General features: G+C 38.8%; 2 protein-coding genes across 2 annotated transcripts in view; one reads left to right on the forward strand and one right to left on the reverse strand.

The window, feature by feature from the left end:
• Positions 1-14,029: 14,029 nt before the first annotated feature.
• On the reverse strand, positions 14,030-15,127 carry LOC128664887 (tigger transposable element-derived protein 1-like). The gene has a single exon (XM_053719683.1). The coding sequence runs from the start codon at positions 15,125-15,127 to the stop codon at positions 14,030-14,032; it is 1,098 nt and encodes a 365-aa protein (XP_053575658.1).
• A 2,689-nt stretch (positions 15,128-17,816) lies between these two features.
• LOC128664888 (aldo-keto reductase family 1 member B1-like) overlaps positions 17,817-22,233 on the forward strand; it is a 186,091-nt gene continuing 181,674 nt past the window's right edge. The window contains exons 1-2 of the mRNA XM_053719684.1: positions 17,817-18,085; positions 20,171-20,618. Coding sequence (XP_053575659.1) covers positions 17,817-18,085; positions 20,171-20,618 — 717 coding nt within the window. The remainder of the gene's footprint in view (positions 18,086-20,170; positions 20,619-22,233) is intronic.

Raw genomic sequence — 22,233 nt, forward strand, 5'->3', positions numbered from 1 at the left:
TTTATAACCAATTATAACTCAAATTTTTTAAAAAATTAAAAAGATTATGATCAAACATTGGCACTTATTGAAAAGAGACCCCATTTTAAAACAAATATTAGATGATCAACCGACAATTACTTTTAGGAGGGCTCCAACGATAAAGAGCAGACTAGCCCCTAGTAAAATAGTTATGAATAAGAGGAAAATGACTAAGACATATTCATTACAAACAAATAACACACTAAAAGGGTCTTTTAAGTGTAATAAAAAGAGATGTAATATGTGTCAATATATTACGCATGGAACAAAAAGTATCACATCGAATGTCACAGGGTATTCATACCAACTTAAGGAAAGGTTGGACTGTAGTTCCAGCTTTGTGGTGTATTTATTAACATGCGAATGTGGAGTCCACTATTTGGGGCGTACCACCCGCAAGATTAGAAGTCGCTGGGGTGAACACTTTAGGAATATCAAAAAAGATAGTCTGAAACATAGTTTATCGAGACATGCTATAAAATGCAATCAGGGGAAAGATTGTACGTTTTGTGTGACCCCTCTGGAAAGGGTACCCTTCAAACAGGGAACAAATCGTCTCAACTGTTTGAGACAAAGAGAAACGTTTTGGATATATAAGTTTGGCAGCCTATTTCCAGAGTGGCTAAACGAAAACATCGACTTAGCAGCGTTTCAGCATTGATTCATTTTTTTGTAATCTCTGTATGTGTGTATCAGTTAGCCTCGGATATCACATACATACATTGAGAATTGGGCCTTTTTATATAAGCTGTGATCTTTATATATGTTGGGGAGGCTATACTGGTCAATGCAACTTATATCATTGAAATATAGAGTGTTATAGGCGATGGAGTGATTATAGGGACTCACGTATGTATGTTTATATATGTGTTTGTATGTATGTGTTTTTATATACGGGTGTATGTATATTTTTGTTTTTATTTTGTGTTTACATGCATGAGTTGTATGTATGTTTTGATGTGGGTGTGTATATTATTGTGCAAATCTTGGGATGTTTGTAAGTCACATTTATAGATGTTACACTTATTTTTGATCAAACGCTATGTATTGGCGTCCTTAGGAGTAGACATAAAAATCACATAATTACGAATGGTCAAATGTAATAATAATTAAATCCAATTGTATCCATCTAGGGATCATATATATCCTCACTAGGGATTTAACATATCGATTTAGCATTTATATAATAAATTATGTTTTTACATATATTAAATGTTTTTACATAGATACAACACATATATTACATAACATTTTCCATGACACATTTTATTCACTCACTACACCACATAGCAAGGTCTCACTTATAGGTATATCATTATTAATTAGTGGGCACCATTAACTACACGTTTACACTTATTGTACTTCAGATACACATTTATATCACAAACAGCACACATTAATACACAGTAGGGAACTAATATACTTATTATTAGGGGTACACTTTTATAGGTTCTTTATGAGTTATCTAGTGTCACTATTTAGATATAACATATATGTTATATGACATCATATGACACATTGTTAGTATCCATAATTTCATTTAGTATGACCTAAGCAATATTTAGATGCTTTAATCAAGTATATATTCACATATTTTATTATTGAGATATATATATATATTATTCTATTACATTACACATAGCACACACACTTGTCACATAAGGAGGCTATTAATTTATAATTGTGAGCACATAAATTCTAATAGAAGAACAATTAGATAAAAGGCATGTATAGGCTATATTTTAATTTTTAATGTTACACTTTGCATGATCCAAGGGGATCAGATGAGTAAGATCACGAAATGAAAATTTATACTAAAATCACTTTATCATGTCCGGTATATCTCTTTAGTAATCTTTTCACTTAATACTCATTATTTATGTATTAGCCCATGCAGACACTGTGGAAGAGGATTGTCACAATGTCAGAAATAGTCATTTAGGCTTACTATTTTCCTATGAGGTGGAAGTATATAGGGCAGTACATGTAGTTGGCGAATTGTGGTGTGATTGGGCTGAGTATGGATGGCCTCTAACAAATGTGTTATGTCTGTTGAGTGAAAGTTCCGATATGGGTTTGACAGATATGGATTAATATAGGATTGTTTGCACGGAGAGCGTGAGTGTGTGTGACGTTTTCATTAGGGGAGGGCCAATATTGGTCAGTGTGGGCGTTAATAGCTCATATTCCTTGTCACTCTGATATATAGGAATGTTATTGGCTTAGAAGAGTAGGTGTGCCATCCAACTATGTAAACACATATTAAACAGGAAGTACTGTACACCAAAGGATAGACCTTTTCGGTAATATTCAGCATTTTAAAAGAATCCGATATAGTAAGAAACGCAATTTTATAAAATCAAAGGCCGGTTCAGGCCGTGGAAGGAATCATCTAGTCAAAAATCAATATAACATTGTATCGAAGCAATTACTATATTGCAAAATGAAATTTAGCTTATATACTGAAAGCTAATCTGCTACACACATTGGGGAATGTTGTCTCTGATGATTGTACTGAGTGTTTTAAGGAATCTAGTATGAGTATCTCTTTTAAACAAATATGTATGAGGTATGAAGGGTTAAGTAGATGATTAATTGAAGTTGGCAACAGCTGCGTTTAGGGATGTCACAACACAACTGTGTTTTCATTGGTTATGTTCAGTTTATAGTCTAGAGCTCTCAGTTAGGAGGTAGATGCCTGAGGAAACAGCGTGTTAGCTGAGAAACTAGCTGCACATTTTTAATTACATAGTGGAAACTTTTGTGTACACTGTGTGTTTACCTTGTTTTAATTAAAAGTGATTTTATACATTTCACTTGACTGAGAGCCAGTTCTTTCATGGTTGGAGGCTACGCCCCTGACGGAGGTGAGAGCCTAAGAACAGTGAGCTGGGACACTGAGAGATCCCAGTAGGTGTCACTAAGCATGAGTGAGTGCTGCCACACTTGTGAGTACCTTTCTATTGCCATTGCATATATGTATATTGCTTGTACTATATAACACTAGGAGGCGCCCTTCTGTGTTTCGTTTACACCATCACAGATTTCTTTTGACCTCTTTCTGGGAAGGAGCAGCCGTTATCCAAGGATAAAGATACCAACAAATCAAAGTGGAATTCTCATCAACAGAGACTGATTATTCTATGGACTGATAAGTTATAGCATTTCATATGCATTTATTATCTTATCATTCACACTATTGTATTGTATAGTATCATTTCAACTACTTTAGTTTATTTTTTGCGCCCCTTGAGTGGTGACGAGGAATTGTCATCAGGTTGGTCTTGACCAAGGAAGAAAAGTTTTGTTTGTTTTTTAAATGTATTTTTATTGAGGTTATATAGAATACCAACAAAAGCAAGGTTGCAATATAGTCATAATACAGTATTTTGCATGGAGACAATATAATAATGAAAACTTTTCTAGAATATACATGTTGTACTTTACAGCATAGAGATAAAATATGACTCTGAAACATAATATAAATTATTAACCTATATATTTAGTATGTAACCTCTTTCTTTTTATTTTTTGTATTTGGCTATTCCCCATTTCAATCAACGGCTACTCCTGAGCCATAAATATCAATAGTGCAAGTAGTTGGGGATAGTAATATCAAAATTGAGGAAATAATGAGGAAATTTGAAATAGATATATCATTATATCCCAAACAGATCATTAATAAATATTTGTATAGTGAATAATGGTGTGGTTAGTCGTGATCTAAACAATCAAGACCTGTTGAACACTCAAGTGTATTATTGGTAGAGAAAATAATTTAGTCATTAAGAGTGTCTTCACTGTTTTTTTGTACATGGAAATCTACCACATCACTATGAAAACAGGTTAGTAATGGACATTGAGAAGTATAGACATACATGAAAAACAAGAGTAAGTGTACTATAGGATATATTTTCCGTTGCTTATATAGTAAGCTCACTGGTGTAGAGAAAAGAGAGGGGGAGGGCAAGGGAGGGGGTGAGGGTAGGGTCTGGCGGTATATGTAAACTTACAAGTACTCTCTAATTGATCCCTCGGATTTGGGGGAGGCGAAGCCGAAGGACAAGGCAGAAACTCAGGAGGCAAAGTTTTAGTGTGCAAAAAGAAAAAGATTAAAAAATTTGACAGCTGGGTTGGTAAAGAATATATATATAGCTTTGTGTGAAGAGTTAGTCTATGCATCCAGTTGCGATCATATAATGTTTTCAGTTAGCTGTATCCCCCCTCTGGAATTATGACGCCACTAAACCATTATGAAAAAAAAGATATGTTTTATGTGTTATCTCCCCTCAAGGGTTGCTGTCACCACTAGACAAAGATGGAAAAGGGGTAGTGGATATGACCCGCTCTCTCTCACAGAGTGGGGAAGGGTGAGGGGAGATATGTTTCTAAGGTGTGGGCTAGACAGGTTATAGGATATCTAAAAGATCCTGTTAAGGTTTATATTCTAGTGGTATTAAACGCAAAGGTAATGACTGGGGGTAGGTAAATGATAAAGCAACCTAATATGAATACAACGCATCCAACCCTGAATAAGTCTATTCTGCAGATTACATATATAAGGTTAGATACAAAGCCCTGCTGTGCATATGTTGAGGAAAATGTAAGATTGCCACAAGAGTATGGGCCCTATACCCTGCGGCAAAAAGCTCAAGTTCACATTGTTGATTCAATATAGCATATGGCTACCCCATTTGTATATCAATTACCAAGTGTAGTCAGAGCAAGATCGCAGTGCTTCAAGGTTTCATAAAGTTCTGTAGCTAAAACATTTTACCACCCCCTAACATATATAATTAAGTATTAACCAGTATTACATTATAATCCCACATCAACCATAAAATTTACCAGAGGCTAAGCAAAATCAATAGAGACCTTACTGTGAACTGTGTATGCTATATACTTCAATATCTACATACAGATATAAACTTGAAGTAAAAAAAGAATAAATATATATATGTCTTCTGACCAAAAGAATCTTACGTATAACTTTCCTATCCTATACTGCACTTAGCTTATCAACTTTTAAACCCTGGGATTAGCTATAACATATTTATAGGAAAAGTTACAAATTGGGTCATATACTCCTTGCAGTGCCTCAATATTGTCTAGCTATCACAGACAAATCACATAATATAAACCCTGTTATGCTGCCTCGGCTGTGGACAGCTCAGTAAAATAGTAAGCAGTGATATATAGGTCAGTATCTGTCTTATGAGCCAGAACCTAAATAGTTATAGTAGGACAAGCTGTTCCTATACATATAACCCAAACAGGAGTTTAAAGCCATAGCAGGTATATATAAAGCTATGCATTGTGTGAAAAGGTAGGGTCAGCTATCTTCAGATGGGTATAAACATGATATAGACAGTGAAGTGCAAACAAAGGTTTAGCGGTCAGGTGGAAAAAAATATATATAAAATAAGCTGGGGGGGGGCAGAGCCTACAGCTGTTGCGGGAGGTCATGTTTTAAAGGAGCTCCTGATCCTCATTAGGTTCTAAAGAATTATCTTCTACATAATTGGATTTCTACAGCAAAGTTTCTAGCTACATTCTCTTGGGAAGCTCTGGGAGAATTTGTGAACCTATCTTGCAAAGCTGATCCTTCCAATGCTCTTCAGCTAAGCGGCGAGGGGACGGACTGCATGGCAGTGAGGCCTGTGTCGTGCTTCTGTTCACCTACGCTACTGGGTCTGCCGCACATTCCCCCCCAGGATGATCCTGGGTTATAAGCAGTGAACAGTGCTGCTCTACATTTTCTTTTCACATAAACAGAGAAGGATTGCAACACCCTAAACAGCTTCAGCACTGTATATGAACAGGGACCCTAACAGTGGCTTTAACGCTGAGGCTGTCCTGCAGACTACACTATCACTGCAGAACACTGAGTCTGACAGCTGGGCATAATGGCGGCCGTTGAGACATGGGAACAATCTGTTTTGAATTCACTAACGCAACAACTCGACCAGTTAGAAAGTGAACTCAGGTCAGTATTTCGGCTAACAACAGTATACTCCGCAAATACCACTGTGATAGGCACAGAACGATTCCAGATATCGGACTCTACGCTATAAATTTGAAGTACAGACAGAGGCATATGATTGCACCTCCCAACAAACTCCAACTTCTCCCCAGGACAACACTGACTTGGAGGAAATCGAAGTAAATGGCCAGATAGTTCTGTCGCCCACAGATGATCTCTATTATCAAAAGTCGGTACAGTCTTTAGGAGAATTTACAGCACCGAACTCCTTAGTAAACAGGGCTGTGAGGTCAATACAGGACCTTTTTCAAAACGAGCAGCTAGGCTTAACGGTCTGTAACACTCTGGATGGACTTGCATTAGGGAGAAGATGGAACAAGCAGTGGCTCACAGATCAAGGCATTGAACTAACCACAGCCCAGCTGAAGAATAGACAAGTTGTTCAATACCAGTGGAATGTGAAGATTTACCTCATATATGGCTACAACCAGTATAAGTTAGGTGTGGGTTAAACTGACACTTCTCATGGTACAGCGGGGATCCGGTATTTGTTAATAAGATAGACTGGTGTGTATTCTCCAAATATGTTACAAATAACCAGTTATAATTTTGACATATTTATTTACTCCTCAGATATTTTTAGGGGTTTTCTTTGCATGTTTTATGATGACAGCACTGCCAGTTAGTTCATAGGGAGACCGTCACTACTTTTATCCTGCTCAACTTATGATAATGTGAATGTTTTTATTACCTATTTTTCTTTTTCCATAATCTAGATGCACAGTGAGGTAATGTGTTATTTGTTTAAAATTAGCAAGCATGATACCTCAGCAGATGTTTTTTACAGGTGACCCCATAGTGACTATTACCAGTTTTAAGTACTGGTTCTTTTCAACTCATTAGTGGTCACGATAGTGGTTACATAATAAGATTATGTGCTTGATAGTATTAAGACTCTCTTTGTTCTGATAATACTTAGAGTTTATATATACTTAACTTTCTAGCTACCCTGCTATAGCCTGACTTATGTCATAAGAGATATGTGAAATGTATTAGTTTCAGCCATGTACATCTATTGTAATTTTGTTCAAAGTGTGTTTGCTGACCCAAAAATGATTTTATTTTGCTATAGAAGTTTTTCTTTTTTTTTAGTATCTAAGCCCCATCAATGGACAAAAGAAAAATACCAAGAGCATTTAAAAGTTTTTCCAGCAGCACATGTGAACTTTTCTAGTTTGGTCTCCATAATAGACTTTCTTGGTCTGCCAAAGTGACCCACTTGATATGGGGGAATGGACTCATTCTGATGGTTATGTTTATGTTGCTGGAATGTTGTATACTCTGAATCTTTGCTAATAAAGCTCTTTAAAAAAAAAAAGAAAAAAGCTGGGTCCCAATTTTACCTCCCCATGCCATAATGGAAGATTAAGTTGTATAAATAGACTATAGGTGTATATGGTATAGTGCAGATTAAGAAATATGTAGACGAGTAAATATCAGCTCACAGAACTATAAACATTTTAAAATTAGGGGCATGTATAACCCCCTTAATTTTGGAACCTTAGCTAAAAGTGAGAGTCTAGATTCATTCCAAATAAATAGTAAACTAACTATGAACTGTAACCAGTCAAACTTAGGAGAATACAATCAGTGTCCCAATGAGGGTTACATATTGGCATTACTGTAATGAACAAATTAAATCAATGAAACTGAACTTTAAGTGAAACGCAACTTTCAGTTTAACTAGAGTTCTCACATATGTCCTATGGTTTAAAGCATCAGACCTAATGGTCATCCTGGAACGGTCCTTTAAGTAGATATAAGAGCTGGTCAGTTGGGGTTTTAAGTAAGTGATACAGGTACATCCACATGGGGTCTAATATCCTACCCCACACCAGTACTCCAGTATGCTAGAACTGTTTCGTAGGAGATCACCAACAGTATGTCAAATGTAGCCCGTCTTGCTGTGTCAGGTACTATAGCCAGAGCATAAAGACACCTCCATAGTGCATTGCGTCCTCTGTCTCGATCTCCTGAACTCACATCCGCAAATGGTTCTACGTGACATAGCCTGTGTACTTCCAATCCGTTCTCCGAAGGAATCTGAGCACAGCACTGCCACTCTACGAACGGGCTAGCCGGTGTCCTCTGCTTCTGCAGTTATCTAGTGGGCAGTATATATCCACCGCCTTCCCACGCCCTATCCCATATGACCCTCCAGTTATCTGTTACGTCTCCTTCCACCTTCGCCATTCTCGGCCGTTGTTCTTTTAAAAGAGGGGAGTCCCACTTCTGGGCCTCAGCTCCCTCTCTCTCTTCGCAGGTAAGTTAGGAAGGACTGGCATTCTCCATTCTATGTAGTTCTATTGACATATCCGCTTGATCATCTCCGTTTAGTGTATTGTCCAGAGACTGCGGTTTGAGGTTTGCGTAGAACAGAGGCATTGTGCTCTTTGCTTCCTCCATTATTATAGCATTGTCAGGACGGGTGATCTGGGTCAGGGAACTCAGCTCTTGTAGGAGCGATGTCTCTAAATTCGAGAGTCGAGCATGTAACATTGCGGCAGCAGCTTCCATAGTGAGGCTTGAAATAGTATATTCCATATCTCAAGTGTCCCTTGCTTCTATGGTGGAGTGGGTGGATTCGATTATATAGGCCTCAAGAATGGCCGCATGGTATCTATAGAGTTTAGATCAAAATGCAGGCATATTGCGTGTTCCAGACTCCCCTTTGGTATCGGTAGCTGATGATACCAAACACCTATTATGGATTGGACTCAAGAATCTATAGTTGCTGGTTAATAGTCCCCAAAAAAGTGAAATAAAGTCAGGAGCTCTTCCAATTCACGTCTGGTCTCCTCAGCTGTCGGCTCCGCCCCCCCAGGAAGAAAAGTTTTTAATAAACTTTCTATAGTAATTGGCAAACCCCAAAAAACGTTGAATAGACCGAAGACCAACTGGGCGAGGCCACTGCAGAGCTGCAGATAACTTGTCAGGATCCATGGAGAACCCTGCAACGGAGATAACCTAACCTAGGAAGGTTACTTGAGTCTGATTTCTCGAGTTTACAAAACAGGCCGTTCTCACGTAGTCTCTGAAGAACCCGTGTAACATCAGAACGATGAGCCTCAAGTGTGGGTGAGTGTATGAGGATGTCGTCTAAGAACACCACAACACACTGTTGCATATCTCGTAGGACATCATTAATAAATTCCTGGAAAACAGAAGGAGCATTACATAGGCCAAAGGGCATTACAAGATACTCATAATGCCCGCTCCTGGTGTTAAATGCTGTTTTCCATTCGTGGCCCTCCATGATCCTAATGAGATTGTACGCTCCTCTCAAATCAAGTTTAGTAAAGACCATAGCTCCCTTGAGGCGGTCAAAGAGTTCCGTAATGAGCGGAATAGGGTAAGCATTCTTAATGGTAAGACGATTAAGACCCCTATAATCGATGCATGGTCTTAACTCGCCACCCTTTTTCTTCACAAAGAAGAAGCCAGCCCCTTCAGGAGAGCAGGATTTGTGGATGATACCCTGCAACAGAGCATCGGCAACATACTCCTCCATAGCACAATTCTCCGCAACAGACAGAGGGTAAACCTGGCCCCGAGGAGGAATGGCTCTGTGTTGCAGGTCTATGACACAATCGTAAGACCGGTGAGGAGGCAATGTACCTTGTCAAAAACGTCTAGGAACTTTCGGTACTCCTCTGGCAATTGAGATACCGAAGACGTGCACAAGACTGGTTTCCGAAGACAAGTGGAAATACATTACGGAGACGACGACAAAATTTCGGACCTGCGCCAGTCGAGACTGGGATTGTGCTTTTGGAGCCAGGGATAACCCAGAATAACTGGAAAATGTGGAGACTTTATCACCTGGAACTGGAGGGTTTTAAAATGGAGAGCTCCAACAGCCATGGATAACGGAGCAGTTTCGTGAGTAACGAGTGCGGGCTGAAGGGGCCTACCATCAATGGCCTCAATAGCAAGTGGAACGGACCGAGGCAAAACAGGAATGGAGTGCTTTGATACAAAAGCACTGTCAATGAAATAGCCCGCAGCACCGGAGTCAACAAGAGCCTGCATGACTATGGAGGAGTCCACCCAGGAAAGGACAACCGTGACCAAAGGTTTCTCCTTTAGCGGTTCCGGGGACGAGGATAAACCACCCAAGGTCTGCCCCCGACAGGACCTTAGGTGTGAGCATTTCCCGGCCATGTAGGACAAGACTTCAAAAACCCTGACACCTCCTTGATCTGTCTGCAGCCTGTAATACTGTTGACCATCCTCTTTTGCTCCAAACCCTCTAATCCTCCAGCTTCTGCGACACAGCTCTTTTGTGGTTCTCTTCCTATCTATCTAACCGTACCTTTAGTGTAGCCTTATCTGGAGCATCCTCTGCCCCGTTACCACTTTCTGTTGAGGCACCTCAAGGCTCTGTCCTCGGTCCCCTTCTCTTTTCAATCTGCATGTCATCATTAGGTTCTTTAATAAAGTCCCAAGGGTTTCAATTCCATTTGTATGCCGTTCACACCCAAATCTATCTCTCTGCACCAGACCTACTTCCTTCCTTACACGTGTCACTGTCTTTCTCATATCTCATCTTGGATGTCCTCTCACTATCTTAAGCTAAATCTCTCCAAAACTGAACTCCATATTTTTCCCCCTTCCTCCAAAATCTCCACCCCCAAATTTTCTATAACGGTTGATAATTCCATCATTAACCACTACCCTCCATGTCCCATGTCTTGGGGTCACACTTGGCTCAGACCTTTCTTTCACTCCTTACATTCAGTCCTTGGCTTAAGCCTGCCGCTTCCACCTTAAAAACACCTCTAAAATTAGACATTTCCTTACACAAGACACCACTAAGATTTGAATCCACTCTCTTATCCTTTCCTGCCTTGACTATTGCATCTCCATCCTCTCTGGTATCCCTAGTTGCCACCTAGCTCCTTTACAATCCATAATGAATGCCTCTGCTAGGCTTGTCTTCCTTACACGTTGCTCTTCATCTGCTGCACCTCTCTGCCATTCCCTTCACTGGCTTCCTCTTGCCTCCAGGATTAAACACAAAATCCTCACTCTGACATACAAAGCCCTCAATTGCACTGCTCCCCCCTAAATTTCAGACCGTGTCTCCAGATACTCTCCCTCCCATCCACTTCGCTCTGCTCACGATCTCCTACTCTCCTCACAATCTCCTTCTCTCCTCCTCTCTTGTTACTTCCTCACATTCTCGTTTACTGGACTTCTCCAGACTGGCTCGCATTTTGTGGAACTCCCTGCCTCGCTCCACAAGTCTCTCCCCTAGTTTTAACAGCTCAAGCACTCCCTAAAGACTCTACTATTCAGGGATGCATACAACCTACACTAACCTTTCCTAACTCCATTGCTTTCCCCTTGAACCCCTTTGAATGTAAGCCTATGAGCCCTGCTGTTTGTAGATCGCCTTCTTAAGAGCCGACTACAACAGTGCAACTCTCGGCAGGGCCCTCTCCCCATTTGATCCTTATAAATGTTATCTTGGATACCGCCTATGCTTATAGTGCTGCGGAATCTGTTGGCACTCTACAAATAACAGCTAACAAAGTAATTGTAAAGAGTTATACAATTGAGTATAAGGAGCTTTACTCTACATTAAAAAATGATTCTGCTTGTGGTGAATTATAATTGGATTGCATTTGCAACAGTTAAATTCTCATTCACACTAAATAACTTGATTCAAAATATCTTAGAAAATTATAAAAGAAAACACACACACACACACACAAATAGCTTGAGCTCAATTGGTTAAAAACACTTAAACCAGCCGTGATATTGAAACTCCCATTCTGATAAGGCAGTTATAAGTAGTATAAGCCAGCAGTGACTATATCAGAACTATAAAAGCCCTTTCAATCCGAGGGCTAGAGTTAAATTGTTTTAGTCATTATCATTTTAAGCTAACTGCTAGACTTCAATATTTTTATATATACTATAGAGATCAGTCCCTAGGGGTCCTTTGGAGTAGCTCTGTCTCTCTGTTGTTTTAATTTTGCTTACCATGCATAAAGACTGATCTCCCTGGTATATATAAAGATATTGAAGCCTAGCAGTTAGCTTAAAATGATAAAGACTAAAACAATTTAACTCTAGCCCTCGGATTGAAAGGGCTTTTATAGTTCTGATATAGTCACTGCTGGCTTATACTACTTATAACTGCCTTATCAGAATGGGAGTTTCAGTATCACGACTGGTTTAAGTGTTTTTAACCAATTGAGCTCAAGCTATTTGTGTGTGTGTGTGTTTTTATAATTTTCCAAGATATTTTGAATAATGTTATTTAGTGTGAATGAGAATTTAACTGTTGCAAATGCAATCCAATTATAATTCACCACAAGCAGAATAATTTTTTTTTAATGTAGAGTAAAGCTCCTTATACTCAATTGTATAACTCTTTACAATTACTTTGTTAGTTGTTATTTGCTCCTAGCTTTAAATCTACAGCAGGTAGTCTTATTATATACATATTAAGAAACTATTCTAGATATCATAGAATTATATAAGTCTCCTGTTTAATATTATTCTGCTTCCCCCACCTCATATTGTAATTTAAATCATAACGTTCAGCACTCTGCAAATACCTGATGATGATGATGATAATAATAATAATAAGGATGGATCTAGTTGTTTGTGCGTATAAAAGAGTTAAAAGATGTACAGACATACCCCACATTTACGTACACAATGGGACCAGAGCATGTATGTAAAACGAAAATGTACTTAAAGTGAAGCAATACTTTTTTTTCACTTCTCAATGCATGTACTACATTATAATAGTAATTTATAGGCATAACTGATATAAATAATACATTTATAACTAAAATAAACACAATACTATAAGGTTAGGGCAAAAGAAAATATTTATTGCAAAATAAACAAAAAAAATTCTAAGCTTAGGATCAGCTTAGGGCAACAGAACATATTTACTGTATTGCAAAATAAAGACAAAATTTTCTAAGCTCAGGATCAGCTTATGACAAGAGAACATATTTACTATACAGTACTGTATTGCAAAATAAACACAACATTTTGTAAGCTTAGGATCAGCTTAAAGCAAGAGAACATACAGTACAGTATTTACTGTACTGTATTGCAAAATAAACACATTTTCTAAGTTTAGGATCAGCTTAGGGCAACAGAACATTTTTACTGTATTGCAAAATAAACACAACATTTTCTAAGCTTAGGATCAGCTATGAACATTTATTCTAGTAAGGATGAAGTCATACTGGTATCTTCTGTTTCACAAGTCAACTCTTCAAAGGCGAGACACTTTCTTGCTGGCGAATTGGGTGTACTACAAGTAGCAATAAGAGAAGGAGCAGGACTGGGTGGTGATGTCAGAGCTGGAAATGGACTGTCAGTTGATGTTGATGATCTGGGATCCAAATGACTGTCTGTCGATGATGATGATCTGCGTGCTGATGGACTTTTAGAAAAGTAAGTCTCTATGGAGGTTTGAAGTGTAGCTCTCTTCTTTTCTCTGTAGATTTCTTTGTAACAGGAATAAGCCCCTGAAATGTTACCATTGACTGTGGAGCTTCTTTCAAAGTCCCTATCATGCTTTTCAAAAAGAGCCATGGCGCTATCAAGATGACGGAAAGCTTGAAAGAGAATTTTTGAAGTTAAGCCTTCAGGCTGTTCAATGGTCTCAACCCCAATTTGCACATCTTCTTCTTCTTCTTCTTCTCTCTCCTCTTCAAGTTCTAGAAGATCTTCATTGCTGAGGGGCTCAGTATGGGACGCAAGCAGTTCAGTAACATCTTCTGGCTCTACTTCCAGCTCTAACTGCCTTGCCATGTCTACAATATTTTCAGTAACATTAGCTACAGAATCATCAACGTCTTCGGAATCAACAGCTAACTGTGGGCATAATTTTTTCCAGGCCCTTTTCATTGTGGTATCCTTTATGTCAGTCCAAGCATCTCTTACAGTTTTAATGCAATCCAAGATGTTGTAGCTTTTCCAGAATTTCTATAGGACTTCTTGCCCTGCACCTTCTTCTTTGTCTATTGCTGCAATACACTTACTGAATGTTCTTTTTAAGTAGTTTAACTTGATGGCAGCTATGACACAATGATCCATGGGCTGCAGTAATGAGGTGGTATTTGGTGGTAGGAATTCCACTCTAATGTTAGGGTTGAGCTCATCTAGCGTTTGAGGGTGTCCAGGGGCATTATCAACAAGCAGCAAAATGTTGAAAGGGATATTATTGTCCTTGCAATAAGCTTTCACCTCTGGAACAAAGCAGGTGTCAAACCAATCCTCAAAAAGGACTGCAGTTACCCATGCTTTTTTATTGGCCCTCCAATGCACTGGAAGTCTAGTTTTAACGTAGTTCTTCAAAGCTCTTGGATTTTGAAAACGGTAAATAAACAAAGGCTTTAGCTTTAAGGTACCAGAAGCATTGCCACCTAACAGAAGGGTTATTCTATCTTTAGCTGGCTTGTAGTCTGGCATTGATTTGTCCTGTCTTGCAATGAAGGTTCTTGCAGGCATCTTCTTCCAGAATAGACCAGTCTCATCCACATTAAAAATTTGATCCATGGAGTAGCCTCCATCTTCAATAATGTTTGCAAAATCACTTGGATAGCTTTCTGCAGCCTCAGTATCTGCAGCAGCTGCCTCTCCTTGTACTTTGATGTTATGTAGATTAGACCTCTTCTTAAACCTATCAAACCATCCACGGCTTGCAACAAATGCAGCATCCTTTGCTGCTTCACCTTTCTTAGCCTTCAGGTCATTGAATAAGCTTAAGGCTTTACTTTGTATAATTGCCTGGTTTACAGGAACATGGCGTGTTGTCTGATTTTCTATCCAAAGTATTAGGAGTCTCTCCATGTCTGCAACAATGCTATCCCTTTTTCGAATTGTTGTGGTGTTAACAGGTGTAGCACTTTTTACTTCTCCAACAATTTTTTTTCTGTTCTTCATAACTGTGTTAATTGTGGTCCTAGTGAAGCCTAGCTTTCGGCCTATTTCAGCTTGAATTACACCTTCATCATACAATCTAATAATTTTAAGCTTCATATTCAAGGTAATAGATTTACGGCATTTCTTTTTTTCTGCCATTATTGCAAAGCTCCAACAATCAGTCAGCTCTAGGTAAAGGTACATTTGTACTGTGTGCCAAGCGTGTTACAATCAGTACTGTACGTGTACTGTATACAGTATATGTTCCCCAAAGTTCTATGTAGTGGTACAGTGCAGTATTATGGCAGGAATAAAATATCAATTTGGGTGCAGTAATCTTCTATACACTGTGTACTGTACTCACGATTCACTTTTTAACTTGCAAAGTCTGTATACAGTATATGTTCCCCAACGTTCTATGTAGTGGTACAGTGCAGTGAATAAAATACCAATTTGGGTGCAGTAATCTTCTATACACATTGTACTGTACAATACTCACAATCAATTCACTTTTTACTTGCAAAGTCGTTAGTGCGTTAGTTTGCCATTTTCCGGAAACCCCACCTCTTCCTGGTGGGCAGCAACATCTTCCTGGCGCGCGGCAACCTCTTCCTGAACCATAGTGTCAGGTCTCCTGTCAGTCATTTCATAGCCCTTCCCACTTTGTCTTTAAGAGTATCCTGTTTCCTGTAAACAAGTGCTTAGTATTGAAACTGCTTCCTAGCAGGTGTATGTGCAGTTGTTCCTTAGGATACAAACCTAACATAATCTCCTTTCTCTAAGCCACTTGGACATCTGAACTAAGGATTAAAACTCCTCTCTACTACTGCAGCATTTATTGGCCCTGCAGTTTCTGAAGCTACATTGGACCGCAACTTATTTCACAGCACACCTTCCTATTACAAAATCTTGCGCTCCCTTCTTGCCACAACTCCACTGGCACTTAGTGGTTGTTTCCTGAGTACAAGTCAACTTACCAGAAGAAAACCAAAGCAATTACAAAGAGGAAAATTGGATTGTAAAACCGGAACTTAGCCACACACCCTTTTATGACATCACTCTCTGTTCATTCAGCTTCAGTACAGCCTACTCTGATTCAGTGTGTCAGCAGCCTGTCAGCAAGTCGGAATAGGATTGTTTCCATCTCTACACTATCTGATACAAGGTAACACCTTGCCTGAACTAACTAACAGAGACTTTGTTTACTATAACACCAGAGCCTTTGTGTTGTTACATTGTGCCCAGATTAACTTTAACCTTTAATAACTTTTCACTGATAGTTAATCTGTATTCATCCACATTGAATACAGAAACTCAGGTGGAACAAACTCATTTTATGCAACACTGCAATTGAGATCCAAAACTATATTCATAATTGTAACAGAGTAAACACAGAATATCACATAATACTAAGCCAAACAGTGAAATGGATCCAGCAGAGCTGCCTCAGTATGTTTATTCACTTTCTCAACGTGTGGATCAACTTAATCAAGGGTTAAGGGAAATTCAGCTAGAAAATCAAACTTTGCATAAAATAATAAAGGACTCAATACAACAAAAATCAGGTCATACTGAAACTATCCCAGAACCATTAGTATCTCAACCAGATATGTTTCATGGTGACAGGAAGCTCTATAGACAGTTTAAAAATGCTTGCAATTAGTTTTTTGATTTAAGAAATAAAACATATAATACTGATAAAATAAAGGTATTAACGATAATATCCTTTTTACGTGGAAAACCCAGGGCATGGGCCGACCAATTCTATGAAAATGATGATCCTATTTTAAGCTCTCTTGATGAATTCTATGAAGCAATGGATGATCTGTATCAGGATATCAACATCCAGAACACAGCTGAAACAAGAATGAGAGCATTAAAACAAGGAAAGAAAAATGCAGAAGAATACCTCACTGAATTTAAACATTACGCCACAGATTCACAGTGGAATTCAGTAGCGCTGAAAAATCAATTCAGGCTTGGGTTGTTTGATCCAATAAAAGACGAGCTAGCTCGCATTGAACCTCCCAAGAAGCTAGAAGATTTAATGAAGTTAGTTGTGCAAATTAATAGGCGTCTCAGAGAGAGGAAGGCAGAACGTCAATCCTCAGAGTACACGCCGCGGCTACCTCAAATTCACTTTTCAGAGTCTCCTAATCCCCAAGCAATATCAAACAGTAATCCAGAAGCAATGGATATCGGGGTTATTCGAGGACCCCTGACGTCAGAAGAGAGGAGCCATCGGAGAGCCCAACAATTATGTATGTACTGTGCTAACCCTAATCACAGTGTGAAGGATTGCCCACTACTTATCCGTACAAAGAGAAGTAAATTTACTTATATACATTCTGTTATGCCTAAAAATCTAAAACCAACTTACTGTCATCTATCTCTATTTTTACAGTGGGACCAAAACCGAACGAGGATTGATGCCATCATAGATTCAGGAGCTAGAGGAAACTACATAGATAGGACTTTCACTGTAAATAATAAAATTCCACTAGTGCTTAAGCAAACTCCTGTTGTAATTAGAGTTATTGATGGTACTACAATATCCACAGGTCCTATAACACACAGTACTATACCATTATTAGTTACAACTCACACTGGTCACACAGAGTATATTGTTTTCGATGTATTGCCTTCACCTTTGTTTCCCATTGTACTAGGCTTAGATTGGTTGCGGCTACACCAACCTGGCATAAACTGGAAAACTCTAGCTGTTGAACTAAACTCCACTTATTGTCAACAAACCTGTTACCCAAGGGATATACTAATACAAATTCCAGATCCTATTCCGACACTACCCCCTCAATATACTGATTTTCAGGACGTGTTCAGCAAAAAGATGGCAGAAACTTTACCACCTCATCGCAAGTACGATTGTCCAATTGAGTTAATACCAGGGTCATCCATACCGTTTGGACACCTATACCCACTCAGCCCGCCAGAGTTGGCACATTTGAAAGAATATCTTGAAGAAAATCTGAGGAAAGGATTTATCAGACCGTCTACCTCACCCGCGGGAGCGGGAATGTTCTTCGTAAGGAACAAGGACTCGTCTTTAAGACCTATCATAGACTATCGAGAACTCAATAAAAGAACAATCAAAAACAGGTATCCTCTACCTTTGATACCGGAACTCATAGAACGCCTACAAGATGCTAAAATATTCACAAAGCTCGATCTACGTGGCGCATATAATTTAATCCGCATACGAGAAGGGGATGAGTGGCTGACGGCATTTAGAACCAGATACGGTTTATTCGAGTATCTGGTAATGCCGTTTGGTTTATGTAATGCGCCAGCCACTTTCCAGCATTTCATCAATGAAATATTCAGAGATCTACTTGATGTATGCATTGTCATTTATCTTGATGACATCCTTATATATTCAGACACTATGGAGCAACATGTTAAAGATGTCAGGAAGGTTTTGACAAGACTTCGATCTCATCAATTATACGCTAAGCCAGAGAAGTGTTTGTTCCATACTAAGGAGGTGTCATTTCTTGGATACCATATCAGTCCAACTGGGATCCAAATGCAAGACAACAAAGTCCAGACAGTCTTAGAATGGAAAGAACCCGCTACTAAAAAAGAATTGCAACGTTTTTTGGGATTTGCAAACTATTACAGAAAATTTATAAAAAACTACTCCAAGATTGCAAGACCTCTCACACAACTTATCAGCTCGACTACTCCGTTCCGTTGGACACCTAGCGCTGCCGAAACATTTTCATACCTAAAACATTGTTTTACATCTGCACCTATATTACGTTTTCCAAACCCAAAGCTGCAGTATATCCTAGAAGTGGATTCATCTGACTTTGCAGTTGGTGCAGTACTCTCGCTAAGAGAAACGATAGATTCCCCCATTCATCCAGTCTCTTTTTATTCTAAGGTGATGACTGCTGCTGAGATTAATTACTCCATTGGAGACAAGGAGCTTTTGGCAATAAGAAACTCCTTGGAACACTGGAGACACCTGCTTGAGGGGACTTCTACTCCAATACTCATATACACAGACCACAGAAATTTAGAGTTTCTTCAAAAAAACAAAACACTATCTGCAAGACAGGTTCGATGGAGTCTTTACTTCTCACGTTTTGATTTTCATATCATGTATCGACCAGCCAGTAAGAATGGCAAAGCCGATGCTTTGTCAAGAAAGGATACCAAACCAACACAAAGCACAAATCCATCTTTTATCATTCCAGCAGAACGTTTTATCCATCTGTCAACACAACAGGATTTCATAACATCTTTACGCAAAGCACTTACCGACGACAAAGAGATTCCACATTCTTTGGTAACAAAGCATACCAATGGATTATATTATCATGGTGAACAACTTTACCTACCTGACATATTAGTTGAACCTATACTTAAAATGTACCATGATTCTCCCATCTCTGGTCATCTCGGAGTGAATAAAACTATAGCAATCATAGCAAGACAGTTTTGGTGGCCAGCTATGAGGAGGTCCATTACAGAATATGTAGACACCTGTCATGTATGTGTTACTACCAAACCAGAAAGACAGAAACCTTATGGACTCTTAATGCCTATCGCTCCATCTACCAAACCTTGGGAACATATTGGAATGGATTTTATTGTCGACTTACCTCCTTCTGGCAAACAGAACACCATTCTGGTAGTCATAGATCTCTTTATGAAGATGGGTCACTTTATACCCTTCCACAAATTACCTAGATCTACAGAAACTGCAGATTTATTCATGAAACATGTTGTCAAATATCACGGGATCCCACGTAGAATCACCACTGATCGTGGAACTCAATTCACCTCTCAATTTTGGAGAAAATTGTGTGACAAACTCCAAATAGACCATAGATATTCCACTTCATTCCATCCTCAGACCAATGGCCAAACTGAGAAACTTAATCAATGGCTTGAACAGTAAATTCGCTGCTATTGTTCTCAACATCAACAAGATTGGCTCCAACACATTCATCTAGCAGAATTCGCTTATAACAATAATACCAATTCTTCAACTAAATTATCTCCGTCCTTTGCGAATTATGGATATCATCCTCAAATACTACTGACTGATTCACTTCCATCACCTTCACCATTGGTCGATGAGTTCCATAATTCACTACTTGAAATATTCAAACAAATCCGACACAACATAATTGCTGCACAAGAGACCCATAAATGATACTATGATATGCATAGAAGACCATCACCAAACTATCAGGTTGGAGATCTTGTTTGGTTATCCACCAAGAATTTAAAACTGCAAGTACCCAGTAAAAAACTTGGTAGTCTGTTTATTGGACCCTTTCCTATTGCCAAGGTCGTTAACCAGAATGCAGTCACTTTGACATTGCCTCCATCATCAAAACTTCATCCAACCTTTCATGTATCACTACTGAAACCGACAAAACCAACTAGAGTATCTACTCCAAATGCTTCATCTACTTCAGTTCCTTCCGATTTTCTGGAGTATGAAGTTGAAAGTCTGGTGGATTCTAGGATTTCCAGGGGCGAACTCCAGTATTTGGTGCGCTGGAAGAACTACACCGAGGAAGATGACACCTGGGAACCCTCCTCTAATCTTTCCGCTCCTAAGTTGGTGGCACGATTCCATAGGCGAAATCCGGATCGTCCCCGGCCTCAAGATGTGGGACAGCTTGCTTAGGTGGGGGGTCATGTCAGGTCTCCTGTCAGTCATTTCATAGCCCTTCCCACTTTGTCTTTAAGAGTATCCTGTTTCCTGTAAACAAGTGCTTAGTATTGAAACTGCTTCCTAGCAGGTGTATGTGCAGTTGTTTCTTAGGATACAAACCTAACATAATCTCCTTTCTCTAAGCCACTTGGACATCTGAACTAAGGATTAAAACTCCTCTCTACTACTGCAGCATTTATTGGCCCTGCAGTTTCTGAAGCTACATTGGACCGCAACATATTTCACAGCACACCTTCCTATTACAAAATCTTGCGCTCCCTTCTTGCCACAACTCCACTGGCACTTAGTGGTTGTTTCCTGAGTACAAGTCAACTTACCAGAAGAAAACCAAAGCAATTACAAAGAGGAAAATTGGATTGTAAAACCGGAACTTAGCCACACACCCTTTTGTGACATCACTCTCTGTTCATTCAGCTTCAGTACAGCCTACTCTGATTCAGTGTGTCAGCAGCCTGTCAGCAAGTCTGAATAGGATTGTTTCCATCTCTACACTATCTGATACAAGGTAACACCTTGCCTGAACTAACTAACAGAGACTTTGTTTACTATAACACCAGAGCCTTTGTGTTGTTACATTGTGCCCAGATTAACTTTAACCTTTAATAACTTTTCACTGATAGTTAATCTGTATTCATCCACATTGAATACAGAAACTCAGGTGGAACAAACTCATTTTATGCAACACTGCAATTGAGATCCAAAACTATATTCATAATTGTAACAGAGTAAACACAGAATATCACACATAGAGACTAACTGTTCATGTGCGCAGGCGCCGGTTTTTGTCCGTTCTCGCGAGTGTCCATAATAGCTATGTACGTACATGCGAGTGTCCGTAAAGTGAAGGTCCGTAAAGCAGGGTATGCCTGTATAGATTGTATACCAAGTGAATGGTCTAATTTTTAATTTGTGTTTTATTGTTGTGTGGTTTTCCCACTTTTTTCCTCTTTTTATTTTTTCCTCCCCTCTACTCCTCTATTCCTGTGCTTGCCCAAGCTATTTATGTAGCATCTATTTTTAATGTTGGATAAAACTAGCATAAATCTAGTATCATGGAATGTATGAGGTATCACCTCTCTTATTAAGAGAAAAATTATTATAAAACGCCTTAAAAAAACGTAAAAGCAATATTGCTTTTCTTCAAGAAACAGATATACAGCAGAATGAAGCATATAAACTTAGAACAGATTGGGTAGGCGAGGTAGTTGCAATAACTAGAAAAAAAGTAGTAGCAATACTTTTACACAAAAATTTGAAATATTAAATTTTTAAATCAGAAATAGATGTGGAAGGAAGATTTATAATTCTACAACTCAATATAATGGAACAAAGTTATGTTTTATGTAACATCTATGGCTCTAATACCCAAGGAAAAGAATTTTGGGATAAAATAAAAAAGAAACTAATGCAATTTGCAGACAGTAGTTTGATAGTGGCAGGTGATTTTAACTTATTTGCGCAGTACCCATTAGATAGATTGTGTTATAAGGGAAAAGAGGTCCCACCAAAACAATGTGAAAATGCTTTGTTTAGAGTATTTAGGAACTCG

The sequence above is a fragment of the Bombina bombina genome, chromosome 6 (genome assembly GCF_027579735.1).
Source record: "Bombina bombina isolate aBomBom1 chromosome 6, aBomBom1.pri, whole genome shotgun sequence".
Classification (NCBI taxonomy): Eukaryota; Metazoa; Chordata; class Amphibia; order Anura; family Bombinatoridae; genus Bombina; species Bombina bombina.